At 44.4% G+C, this 13,212-nt stretch overlaps 1 protein-coding gene across 1 annotated transcript in view; it reads left to right on the top strand.

Moving 5' to 3' along the window:
- Nucleotides 1-13,212, top strand: part of PNN (pinin, desmosome associated protein) — a 16,388-nt gene that overhangs the window by 2,090 nt on the left and 1,086 nt on the right. The window contains 8 exon segments of the mRNA XM_006015357.3: nucleotides 1,072-1,140; nucleotides 4,135-4,207; nucleotides 5,879-5,973; nucleotides 10,096-10,171; nucleotides 11,554-11,709; nucleotides 11,806-11,944; nucleotides 12,892-13,206; nucleotides 13,209-13,212. The exon segment at nucleotides 13,209-13,212 is cut by the window's right edge and continues 1,086 nt beyond it. Of these exon segments, the coding sequence (XP_006015419.1) occupies nucleotides 1,072-1,140; nucleotides 4,135-4,207; nucleotides 5,879-5,973; nucleotides 10,096-10,171; nucleotides 11,554-11,709; nucleotides 11,806-11,944; nucleotides 12,892-13,206; nucleotides 13,209-13,212 (927 nt within the window).

Raw genomic sequence — 13,212 nt, 5'->3', positions numbered from 1 at the left:
ACACACACACACACACACACACACTCTCTCTCTCTCTCTCTCTCTCTCTCTCTCTCTCTCTCCCACCCCCCAAAGGGAAGCATTAAGTGTTGCTACCCTCTAGGCAGGCTCAGCCTGGAGAAGGGGGTGGGGGGGTAAATGGGTTAACCCTTCCCTGCCTGCTCCTCCAAGACAGTCAGTGCAGACAGCCAGAAATGGAAGGGGGCGGAACTTATGGGGCAGAGGGGAAGCCTGTAATGGAGGGGGGCAGGATTCTTCCTTTCAGTTCTCCAGGCTCCTGCTGGCCTGGCATGTGACCAAACTTGAGCCAGTACTAACGTCCATTAACATTTGTGAAGTTTACAGTGTAATGTGTAACAAGGCCCTTAAATTGTGCAGTTGTGTCTGTAAGCTTAACTTTTAGATATGGTTCAAAAGCAAAACTTGGCAGTGTCAGAAATGAGGTATTACTTTAGCAAAAGACTTTGTTGAAGCCAAGGGATAGAAGTTTTAAAACTGCTAACGATCATAATTATATAACTTTGAATGAAACGGGTCTGGTGGCAAGAAGTGGAATGTTTTTTGTTTCTCTCTTTAAAATTAGAAGTTGGAAGAGTTATTTCCTAATATTGCTCCATTTTAAAATGTATTTTCTCTGGTACTGAATAGGTAGACTTACAGGCTCTTTTAACTGTTATTTTTGGTGAAAACTTAATACTAATACAGCATTCTTAAACTGTCCACACTTATAACCTAAGTAACTCTGTTTGCATGAGTAGCCTTACTGAAGTTGATGAGGGGGAGTGGGGATGACACTATTTAAGTTAGTATTGCTGTTCATGTGAATCAGTGTTTGCAGGATTTGACTTGAAATTATTTGCTCCATAGAGCAAGAATATGGGCCATTTTGTTGGTCTTTGTAAAATGCTGTATTCTTGCTGCTGCCTTAAAAAACTATTACCTTTACCATCTCTGAACAGAAACAGACTTGCCCACAAAACAGTAAACCAGAAGCAGACTTGGGGTTAGGAACTCCTGAATTTGGGATTCCTGACCTGTTCTTGGACATCATCTTTAGCTGTCTCTTTTTAGGCGTGGATTCTCGGATAGCGGAGGAGGACCCCCAGCCAAGCAGAGGGATCTTGAAGGGGCAACCAGTAGGTAGGTAAAAAAGAAAAAAAAAAAGTAGCTGTAGAGACTACACTAGGGTAAATGGCTGTTATGACTTAATAAATCTAATGCTCAGAATCGGTAATAGTTTGTGAAATAATCCCAGATTGATAAACTTCTTCAAGATTGGATGTTCCAAACCTAACTTTTGATGGTGATGATTTTACAGGACCAGTATCAGACCAACAGCAATATGACTGTCTCAGCAGTCATGAAATCCTGGTTTATTTGTTCTTCTCTGAAAAATATACAATGCATAGGGCCTTCCATGAAAAAGAAATTGCATTTTTTCTGGATTATCAGTCTTGAATTTACACTTTTCATAATTCTGATGGGGGGGGGGTAAAATTGGGTGTATATATTTATTCTAATGTCAATGGAAGCATTTAGATATGTAGATTGTATAGTCCTACAATTCTCTTTATTTTTATTTTTTTTTTGCACGTCACCTTTAATAAAACAATTAAAGGAACGTGTAACTGATTTTTATTCGGCCTTTTAAAGACATTGATTTAAAGCTTCTCTATTTCTGAGTTGCCGTATTTAAGTGTCTTATCATCATCACCACAAGATTAGAGGGGTTGGGAGTGCATAGGGCTTGCTGGCCAGTATTTGGCCCTTGGTATGGACTTTATCTTCTTGAAACCTTACCTGTTTTATTGACAAATGAAAATTTATATGAAACGTGTCACATTTAAATATATTCTGTAGAAGCAGGTCTTTTTATCAAATATTGATTTCACAGCAGGCTCAGATAAGATTTAAGATATGCCTCACTCAGTGTGCAGTTTAAGAGGAGTTAAATCTTTTACCATTAATACAGAGCTAAATACTCTTTCAGTAAAACAAGATTTAAGTTAATATGTATTTTTATTTTTAAGTAGCTTCTGTACATCACCTGCTTTAGGAGTATGTAGAGCTGATACTTTAGGCTGGATCAAGTGAAGGAGAAAAACTAGCGTATAAAGCTGGAGATAGCTTTGTTCCTAACTTGTGCCTGCTGCTCTTCAGTAAGCCCTTATTCAGCAAAGCGCTCAGGGTACTTGGCTCACAGGCCTAGCCCATCAAGCCATGCCATTCAATCCTCAGTGGTCCCCACAGGTCCAGAAACTTGACTGCAGGGGAGCAGTGGCAGCAACTGCCACTCCCCTAATGCCAAATTTCCAGGCCCATGGGGAACGCTGCAAGCTATATTGCACACTAGATCAGTGTGCAGAGGTGGCCCAAGTCTGATCTGGGTACACAGGGGCTGGCTGGAAGCAGTGTGGGCCCCGAGGAGGCAATATGAGGCCCTTCTTCAGCTGCATGGGACCGAGCAAGGCAGCACAGGGTCCTGATCCAGCTGCATGGCGCTGAGGAAGGCGGCACAAAGCTCTGTGCAGGGCTGAGGGAGGCAGTGCATGGCCTTGATTTGGCAGCATGAGGCTGACGGAGGCTCATCCAGCTGATGGCACCCAAAGGTTGAGTATCAGTGGCTTAACTGCCTATGAGCTTAAATCACTGTTTCAATTACTCAATTATAATTTGAGACTGGGCACATCCAGAGGAGCATGAACATGTGGTATGAGGCATTGCAAACCCATCTGCAGCACCACATACTGTACATGCTGCACATGCAGGTGTTCTTGGCATGGCTACTTTACAGCATGGGGGAAGTCCCATGGTCAAAACCATGCTTAAAAAAAAAAAACAGGGCAGCGCATGTGCTGCCCCAAACTGGAGCCTGGCTGGCTGGAGATGCACTCCAGCTGCCAGCTAAGCTTTCTGCTCAAGGAGCACCGCAGCTGCAGCTCCTGGAGACCCCCAAGACCCCAAGTAAGGCTGCTGGGGCCAGCATGGCTGCTGGCCCTAGCCTGCCCTGCCCCACCTGGGGCAACATGCTACATGCCAGAGCATGGGTGGCACAGGTGTTCTCCAGGGACAAGTAGCAGTGGCACTTGTTCCCAGGGAAATGCATGTTCCTGCTCATGCAAATACACCCTATGGCCGCATCTAGACAAGCATGGATGCATGGTATGTGGCACCACAGACCCGTCTATGGTGCCACACACCACACGTGCAGATGTTCCCTGCGCTACTACCTTGCAGCATGGGGGCTGGGGAGGGAACTGTTGGCCCTGGGAGATCCTGGGGTAAAAAAACCCCACACTTTAAAAAAGCAGGGTGACACACTTGGCAGCATTGCATGCTGCCCAAAACCAAACCTGGCCAGCCAGAGCCACATTCCAGCTGCTGCCCAGGTTTCCTGCCAGGGCATTCCCCAAGGAGAAATAGCAGCAGAACAAAGTGTGCCACTACTACTTGTCCTCAGGGAAACAAACATCCACTCTTATCTGGACGCAGCCTATGAATCTGTTTTTAGTAAACCCATTTTTCAAGATTTAAACATTAGAAAAATGATCTAGGTTAAACTCTCACAAAACTCACTGTTTCGATTCTTTGAGGAGTATTTTGTTGTAATTTTCTATCCAGTAGTCTGTAAAATTGTGATGTTTCCAGAAATCTGTGAGAACTTCAGCCTTTTTAGATGACTTTGACAGCATCTTTTCAATGTCAAAGCAGTTTATGAATCTGAAAACCCTTGAATGCTGTCCTCAAGTAGTTATGTGAATATGATACTGAATTTTTTAGACATTTGATCAACATAGGCAGAGAGGTTAGCGGAACTGGAAATAATATCTGTGGTTACCACTATCTTGGGCGTTTGTTAAGCAGCTAAAGAAGCCATCCTATTTCTTATTCCATTAAATGGATCTTAATGCAGTTCTTCTACACTATAATGCTTAAATTCTCTTAGTGATCTCTTAAGCTGCAGAACTTTAGTCTAAATACTCTTGGCCATGATCTAAACTACTGGAAAATTGTGCAGAGTTGGTCTTCATAATGTGCGGTCTTGAGGGGTAGTGCTCCTTGAAATAGAGGAATTCAAATTCCTCTATCTGAATACGTTTCTCAGTTGTCTTTGACAGTTATTTTTCTTTTTAGGCTGGGTGGAGAATGTCGGACAAGAAGAGAATCACGCCATGAAAGCGACGCAGAGGATGAAGATGTTAAAAAGGTAATCTGTAGGGACCTACTGAATTCACAGGCCCTGGCAGCCAGTTACACAGTTGGGGCCTCCAGTTTTGTGGATGTATCCTGGCTGAGGCTAACACTTTAAAGGTGGAGCAAAACAGCCCCCCCACATCTCTGATGGACGGGGCACCTTAAGTCCCACCCTTCCCAGGCATTGATTGAAAGCCCCAACCTCCAGAGCATGACATGCAAGGCCATTTTACTTGGCACATCATATCTGGCCACAGAGCCCAGGCTGCTCACCTCAGGGAGGCTGCAAGCCTTGCTACGAGCAGTCTGGGCTCCGTGGCCAGCAACAGCTGCCCAGAGCCCGGCTGGATGTGACGGGCAGTTGCCAGGTTGAAAGTGGCTGCACCAGGGTCTGGAGTCCTGGCCCGGCTCATTGCTGTGTGCACCTCACAGGCCACTCTGGGGAAGGGGCTGGGGCTGTGCTCCACTGCCAGGGGCTGCATGCCCACAAAGCCTGGCATCCCTGTGGGAGGCAGTAACAGGCCACAGTGGGGGAGCAAGGGGGGCACGTCCCTACCCCCATCCCAGTTCCGTTGGGCCCAGCTGCAAAGGGTAGGGTGAGCTGTGTGAGTGCAACGGCACCATGCAGGAGGGCTCTGGTTCAGTGGCTCTGGCCCCCCCTTCCCCCATCTGCATCTCCTGGGGACAGGCTATGGGGCTGGGGGAAGGTGCTTGCAGGTGGTGGCTGCCCCAGATAGTCCCAGGGCAGCTCCTCATCCTACACCCAAGCACTAGTGGGGTGGGCCAGTCTGTGCTGCCAGCCCCCAGTTTTGCTCTGGCTGCACTGAGCTGGGAGCTGGGCCACTGCCATGGGGTAACACAGGTCTTGACTGTTGTCCTTGTCCTCCTCGCAGTCCAGGGGTGTCTTAGCGGGTCTCTGCTGCCCTTGCATGTGCAGCTGGAGCCTGGTCTGCAGTGGGGAATGGGCCAGCCCCTTTCTCACCATGTTCCTGCCAACAGTGAGCGGGGTCCGGACTCCTAACCCCAGTGGAGTGCAGGCACACAGCTACCTGCTGCGAGCAGTCCAGTTCCCCAGCAGGCAGCAGGGGCCTGCCCAAAGCCCAGGCTGCTTGAAGCAGGCAGCCATGAACCTCCAAGTGGCTGCACTGGGGTCAGAGGCCTGGTCCCACTTGTTGCTGTTAGTGGCTGCAAGCGCACCTCAGGGTGGACATGGTGAAGGGGCTGGGGCTGTTCTGTCATGACAAGGATCAGGTCTTTTGCAGCTCCCCCACCATCCACTCCTGGCTGGCTCCTGGACTGAGCTGACCTCAGGAGCTGAGCCTCTGATTTGCTCTGCTCCGTCTGTCATCTCCCTCCCCTTCCCGCTACAGGAGAAGGGGACTTTTGACTGGCTTTTTTTCTGCTATTTCCACTCTCCTGCCCCTTTCCAGGAGACAGGCAGTTTGCCTCTTTTTTTTGTTCCCCTCCCCCTGCCCTTCTAGGAGACAGCTTTTTGCCTGCTCTTTACTGTTTTGTTTTTTTTAACATAGTTGGTTCCCCATGAAAAAGTGCAGAGAACCGGCTCTTTCACAGGAAATAGTGAAATCGTGTATTTGGTAGGTCCCTAATAATGTGGGAAAGTGAAGAACTGGATGAGAAAAGCACATTAATGGAGCACAGATTCAGTGTGATGTTCTTCTTGTAGCCGGCGTTGCAGTCTTCCGTTGTTGCTACCTCCAAAGAGCGAACACGTCGAGACCTTATTCAGGATCAAAATATGGATGAGAAGGGAAAACAAAGGTATCCTTTTGCTTAATAGATATGCAGTGCTTTCGGTGTTTTTGTTCCTAATTTAAAACTTGATTTTACATTTCTGAAATGTTGGATGGTTTAAGCTTATATGTTAAGGATGACTTTAAAGAGCTGCCAGAAGAGTATAAACTGGGCCTATGTGAACCTCTTGAAATGGAATGGGCACAGTCATTGTCAAATATTGCATGTTATTTTGACTCATTAGCAGGGATCTGGGTTTTCAGTTTCCCATACGGGAAAAAAACATGGATTTTCCCTTTTACCCAAGAAAAATGTGGATTTTTTTTTTTTTTTTATTTTAAGAAAAACATGCAGATTTTCCACTTCTGTAAAGAGCTCTCTGCAGGCTGGCAGAGTTGCAGCCTACAAGGGGCTGGGGGGGCAGCGGAAGGAGGGTAATCAGGCAGGGGGCCCCACTTGCACACATGCACATGACTGCTAGGCAGCCTGGAGAGCAGCCTCTACAGGTAAGTCTGGAGGAAAGGGATCAAGGCCCCCCATAGGGAAGGTGGACATTGGGCAGGGCTGTGGCTGCTGCCCAGCTGGTGCAATGCATGGCACTTGGGGGAGAAATGCACAGCTGCAGGGCCCCAGTGGGAAGCAGGACAGGGCTGTGGGTAGCCACCCTCCTGGGGGCAGGGCAGGCACGTGGCATTTATCAGAGACGTCCTTGGCCAAAAAAAGCCAATTGCCAATAATGTAAATTTTCATTTTATCCATGCTGGTACAATATGGACCAATATATTGGTGCAGCTCTGCAGAAAAATAAGATGGAATGTGCTTGCTGTCCAAATTTAGTGAGAACAGAGGATACCGAAGGAAAATGTATTTATCAGACTTCTGTATAATTTTTAACAGTACTAAAGAATCACTGAAGAAGCCTGTGTGGTGCATTTCACTAAAAAAAAAAAAAAAAAAAAAAAAAAAAAATCATGAGTAGAAAAACATTCTTTTACAATATATCCTATCAGATCTGTACCTCTTGTTTATGTAGCAACTTATTTTACTGAGGTGTTTCTCTTGTTTTCTTTTTTTAAGCTTGCTGATCCTGTCAGTTGGATCTTTTCTGCATCTATTTCAAGTTCACCATTGTCTCTGAAACATTACATATTATGTTTCCCTATAACTCTGCTTTAATTTTTTTACTCCTTTTATAGTCTTATGTTCTGTTGTTTTTCTGTTCATCATTATTTGCATTATGGTAGGTTGTAGAATTTCCACCCCATTCTGCTCTATATATGTTGAATATACAACTGATAGCTGAATCTGCTGTGCTCATACACACCCTTCATAGTTTCATAGTAGGTAGGGTCAGAAGGGACCTGAGCAGATCATCAAGTCCAACCCCCTGCCACGGCAGGAAAGAGTACTGGGGTCAAATGACCCCGGCGAGGTGTTCCTCTAGCCTCCTCGTAAAGACTCCCAGGTTAGGAGCCAGCACCACTTCACTTCTCTTGGAAGTTGGTTCCAGATCCTAGCCGCCCTGACAGTGAAGTAGTGCCTCCTGATGTCTAGTCTGAATCTACCCTCTGCCAGCTTGTGGCCGCTATTTCTAGTCGCGCCTGGTAGTGCTCAGGGGAACAGGCACTTCCCCAATGCCTGCTGGTCCCCCCTGACTAGTTTGTAAATGGCCACTAGATCCCCCTCAGCCTTTTCTTGTGGAGGCTGAACAGGTTCAGGTCCTTTAGCCTCTCCTTGTATGGCCTGCCCTGCTGCCCCCTGATCATGCGAGTGGCCCTCCTTTGGACCCTGTCCATGTTGTCCACATCCCTCCTGAAGTGCGGCGCCCAGAACTGGACACAGTACTCCAACTGTGGCCTGACCAGTGTCGCATAGAGGTGGGGAGGATCACCTCCTTAGACCTGCTTGAGCTGCATCTGTGGATGCATGACAAGGTATGGTTCGCCTTCCTGACTGCATCCCCACTCTGTCAGCCCATGTTCATTTTGGCATCAATAATGACACCAAGATCCTTTTCTGCCTCTCTGGTGACTAGAAGAGAGTTCCCCAGCCTGTAGGCATGCTGCTGGTTTTCCCCCTGCCCCCAGTGCAGTGCCTTGCACTTGTCAGTGTTGAAACCCATCCTGTTCTCATCCACCCACCCCTGTAACCTGTCTAGGTCCGATTGCAGCCTTTCCTCCCTTCTAGAGTGCCCGCTTCCCCCCACATCTTAGTGTCATCTGCGAATTTGAACAGGGTGCTTTTTACCCCCTCGTCCAAGTCGCTGATGAAGATTTTGAACAGTGCGGGCCCAAGGACTGAGCCCTGCGGAATCCCATTGCCCACATCCCTCCAGGTCGAAAATGACCCATTCACCACCACACTCTGGGTGCAGCCCTCCAGCCAGTTAGTGACCCATTTGACTGTGTAGGTGTCGACGCCACAGTCCCCTAGTTTTTTAATGAGAATGGGGTGAGAGACGGTGTCTAAGACCTTCCTAAAGTCCAGAAAGACCACATCCACTGCTACCCCTGCATCCAAGGATTTTGTAACCTGGTCATAGAAGGCCACCAGTTTGGTCTGACAGGACCTGCCTCTAATGAACCTGTGTTGATTGCCCCTAAGCATAATCTCCCCAGCTGGCCCCTCGTGGACGTGTGCCAGGATTATTCTCTCAAAAAGCTTACCCAGGATCGAGGTAAGACTAACTGGCCTATAGTTTCCTGGGTCCTCCTTCCTCCCTTTTTTTGAAAATAGGAACCACATTGGCCCTTTTCCAGTCCTCTGACACCATACCAGAGCACCATGAGTGCTCGTAAAGCCGTGCCAAGGTTCCCACAATGAGCTCTGCTAATTCCCTCAGCACTCTGGGGTGGAGATTGTCAGGGCCAGCTGATTTAAACACGTCCAGTCCCTCCAGAAGTTCCCTGACTAGGTCCGCACTGACCCTAGGCCTTTGTGCGCCTCCCCTTGTGCCTCCCCTTCCCCCAGTCTACAGTTTAACACACTTGCTTTAAAAGCATCTTGTCTGTAGCTACTCCACATTTTAAATGTCTTGGGGGAAATCAAGAGCCTGATCTGGAATAAGGAGCCAAGTGGAAAACTTATTTATGATAGGGCACAGACATCTGAACCAGCACCTTCTCTTGGTATTCTGGTGGGGAGTTGTCACACACTACAGAAGCACTTCCTAAAGGGGAAACCTTCGTATTCTTCAAAACAAAATGTCAAATTGTGGATTTGCAAGTATTCTCTGGGACATCATTCCATAGACAGGTCCCTTTGATATAAGAAGACTTGTCTTTGTTTTTGGACTTGCAGCCAAGCCTGCAGGTCTCTTTCCTTTCCCCTCTACCTTTTGCCACTTCATTTGAACCTTGTGGCATCTACCAGGTTGATCAAAGAAACTTGTTTGGGCATTTATCCAAGAATACAGGGCTACATAAGTCAGTAGGAGGGAAAGGTAGGGAATATTATAGTAAGAAAGTAATATTCCTAAGAGGGGCAAAAACAGGCCTATGTAAAAGTGGAGGATTAAAGAAGAAGATGCCTTTAAAACAGGTGGGGTGTGAAGGGGTCAACTAATGTAAATGAGGTATTCTAAAAAGTGACATGATTCTCCTGAGGTCACACAGTAGATAAGCAATAGAATAAATCATCTGTTCTGCTGCCTTTCTGCTCATGTTGTAGACCACACTTTCTGCTCATATTTTGAGTGGGGTTTTTTATTTGTTTGTTGGGGGGAGGAGGTGGGAGTGTGCTATTTCCTGCATTTGGAGCAGTGTCCCACTTTCAATCTTTTATGGGTTATCTCCTGAATGTCTTTTTTTTCTGTATTATAAACTTTATGCTGACTTTCACAGTAATTATTTTTTTCTCATACTTTGTCATCCTAATTATCTGTTACGTTATGAGGCTTTCTAGGCAGAGACATTTTCTTACCTAATTACGTAAAGTACCTTACACAGAGTATGACTTGTATAAATAATATTCTACACTGTTGGCATAATCCTTATACACTGTTGCTAACATACTGTTGACACTGCCCTTTTAGAAACAAGTGCTACTAATGGGAAGTAATTTCTTTCATTGCTTATGTAGACAGACCTTTTTTCTGAAGTTAAACAGAGCCTCTTAACTTTTTTTTTTTTTTTTTTCTTTTTAATTCAGGAATCGACGTATATTTGGCTTGTTGATGGGTACTTTGCAGAAATTTAAACAAGAGTCCACAGTTGCTACTGAGAGGGTACTTATTTCTTTTAATTTTATGACCTGAAATCTGTTGCACATAAGGTAAAACTAGGTCCTTACTGTTTCAGTGCAAGAAATGAAAATATCCGTGGCAGGTGCATTGACTTTTTTTCTTTAATTATTTATTATTTTTTTTAAGTGCCAAATTCTGACATTTAGTACCCAGGAGATTAACCTAGCTTTTAGAGTTACTTTTAACTACCAGATATAAACATTAACTGAGGACTCTCATTTGTGATTTCTTGATGTTCCTCAATTTAGTGGAATCCCTGTATGGTCATGACCAGGGATCTGGGTTTTCCGGTTCCCACAGAAAAGCAAAAAAAAAAATGGATTTTACCGGAGGCAAATGTGGATTTCTCATTTTACTGGAGAAACTCATGGATTTTGCATTTTTGCAACAAGTTCTCTGCAGGCTGGCAGAGTTCCAGCCTTCCCCCCTGCCCCGGGGGTGTGCTCAGTGTTAGGGATCTGGCTGCCCCCACCTGAACCTGCAGCAGTGGGGGAGCTGGGCTCTGCTCCACTGCAGTGGCCAGGGACGAGGGGCACCAGCAGGGCTGTGGGGAGAGGAGCAGGAAGTCAGGGGCACCAGCAGATTTGGGAGGCTTTATCAAACAATTCGCTGTTTTTATCAAGGAAAACCAGGATCCCTGGTCATGCTGCTTTCAAATCACTATATGTCATGTTTTACCATAATTTGTAACGGTTCTACTACCCTCTCTTAGTTCTGTAATTCAGCACAACACTAAGCTTCTGCACACCTAATTTCCTTAATGAATGCATGTGTTTTTTATATTAATTGATTTTTATCTGAGGAGTTTTATAATGCACGTAGCTATTTTATAGCTTCAAACACTGGGAGATACCTTATGCAAATCTACTGTGACATTCTTTAACTATATATTTTTCAGCTTTTGTAAGCTAGCATCAGATCACCAGTTTAATAATAGAAACACAATTAGGGATCTGTATGTTGTCAACACATTCAATAATATTTAGATACAACAGTACTAATACCTATTGCCAATGTCAGCCTCTAGTCGGACATCTCTTTTTCTGTGGAAAGCAACTTAAAACGTTTGTCTGAGCTCCAGATTTTTTCTTCTGGCAACTTTTATGCAGATTTATCAGGGGCAAAACTAAATATAGGGTGAATATGACACCAGCCTGAATTGCAGCCTGAAAAATCCTGCCCCCTTTTTTGTTTGTTTTTTGTTTTGTGAACTTGTAAATAACCATCATGCAGTGAAACCTTGCTGGTTTTGTTTTTTGTTTTGTTTTTCCTTCATCACATATATAATCATAAATTGAGTTCAGAGTAAATTAGTTTCTAAATTGTGTAAATTTTTATTAAGAAATATCTATCTTGATCTTCAGCAAAAGAGGCGTCAAGAAATTGAGCAAAAGCTTGAAGTGCAGGCGGAGGAGGAGAGAAAGCAAGTTGAAAATGAGAGGCGAGAATTGTTTGAAGAAAGACGTGCTAAACAGACAGAATTGCGGCTATTGGAACAAAAGGTCGAACTTGCTCAGTTGGTAAGTCTTACATTTTGGAGGAGGCAAGGAGGGTTCTTTTTGTTCTTTTGCGTAAACTATATTTTGAGCTATTTAACACTCTCCTTTTTTTCTCAGCAAGAAGAATGGAATGAACATAATGCCAAAATAATTAAATATATACGAACCAGGACAAGGCCCCATCTGTTCTACATACCTGGCCGGATGTGTACCGCTACACAAAAGCTAATGGAAGAGTCGCAGAAAAAGTTGAATGGTAGGTGGTTTATTTGGGAGTCACTTGTTAGTGTCCCCCTGTCTCAAATGAGATGTTCTGCCTCTTGCTGTACATGTTCTTTTTTTATTTCTTTTCACTTAAGTATTTTAATTCTATGACAAGAAAATGGGATTATCTAGCCTAAGAAAACAGGGTTATCTAATCCAACTATTTGTACTGATGCAGGGATTTACTCTTTCTAAATCAGCCTCTTAAAAATTTCTAATGAAGGCCGTTCCACAGTTTAAGTACCTTATTTCACTGCCTTTTCCTTTAGGAAGCAATTTCAAGTAGAACAATACATATGACATGTTTATGTCATACTTGTTTATGAAAGGAGAAATTATTAATTTAGTTGAGTCCTAGTCAAATGCATCTTCCTAATGTCTTCTCCCCTAGTGTCTCTTCTGTTTTGGGGTTTATATCATTTGACTTTTCTACAGGTCAGATTAAGATCTAGTTTAAAAATTGGTGTCTCCCTGGATATTTGGCCTTATGAAAACTTGATTTTTAACACCTAATTTGTTCTTACTGTTTCCATTTTATTCACATTGGCTTGTGTATTCAGATCAGTGCCAGTAGCAGAAAAGTTCCAGAAAATGAAAATGCTGTTTGGTTTCCAAATATGCTAATATTTTTCATTAGTTTAGTCTAAAAATGGAAATGCTTCTGTTGATCAAGTGTTACAGTTCTTTAATCAAATTTAAATTTTTAAGACTGGTGGTTTAACTGATTAGTATGCTCTTTGCTGACTGTATAGGTAAATTGCCACCTCTTGGATTGTACTTGAATTGATTAAACACGAGAAAGATAAGGGTTATATTATTGTGTGAACAAAATACCCATATAAATCTCAGCACAAGTCAGCAAATAGTTACACTTGACTTGTAATTTCTTCAAATATGCATCTGAGTTTTACCGTCTCATATTTGCCTCTTGCTCTTCAGCACTGTTTGAAAATAGACGCAATGAATTTGCAGAGCAAATTAACAAAATGGAGGCCAGACCCAGAAGACAATCTGTGAAGGACAAAGAACAGCAGGAGGTGCAGAATGAAGAAAAGAAGGAAGAACAGAACAAGGAGCAGGAAGAGGGTAAGGTGGCTCAGCAGGTGGAAGAGTTGGAGACAGGTAACCAGAACAATGATGTAGAAATGGAGGAGGTAGGGGAGGACAGAGGAAAAGCAGGTGCAGGTTATAGTGATGCAGAGAGAGAACAGGAGGAGGAGGAACAGAAACATGAAATGCAGGTTAAAGCAGAAGAGGCAA

The sequence above is a fragment of the Alligator sinensis genome, unplaced genomic scaffold, assembly GCF_000455745.1.
Source record: "Alligator sinensis unplaced genomic scaffold, ASM45574v1 scaffold280_1, whole genome shotgun sequence".
NCBI lineage: Eukaryota > Metazoa > Chordata > Crocodylia > Alligatoridae > Alligator > Alligator sinensis.
Note: the sequence above shows the minus strand (reverse complement) of the source record. Positions and strands in the feature narration are given on the sequence as shown.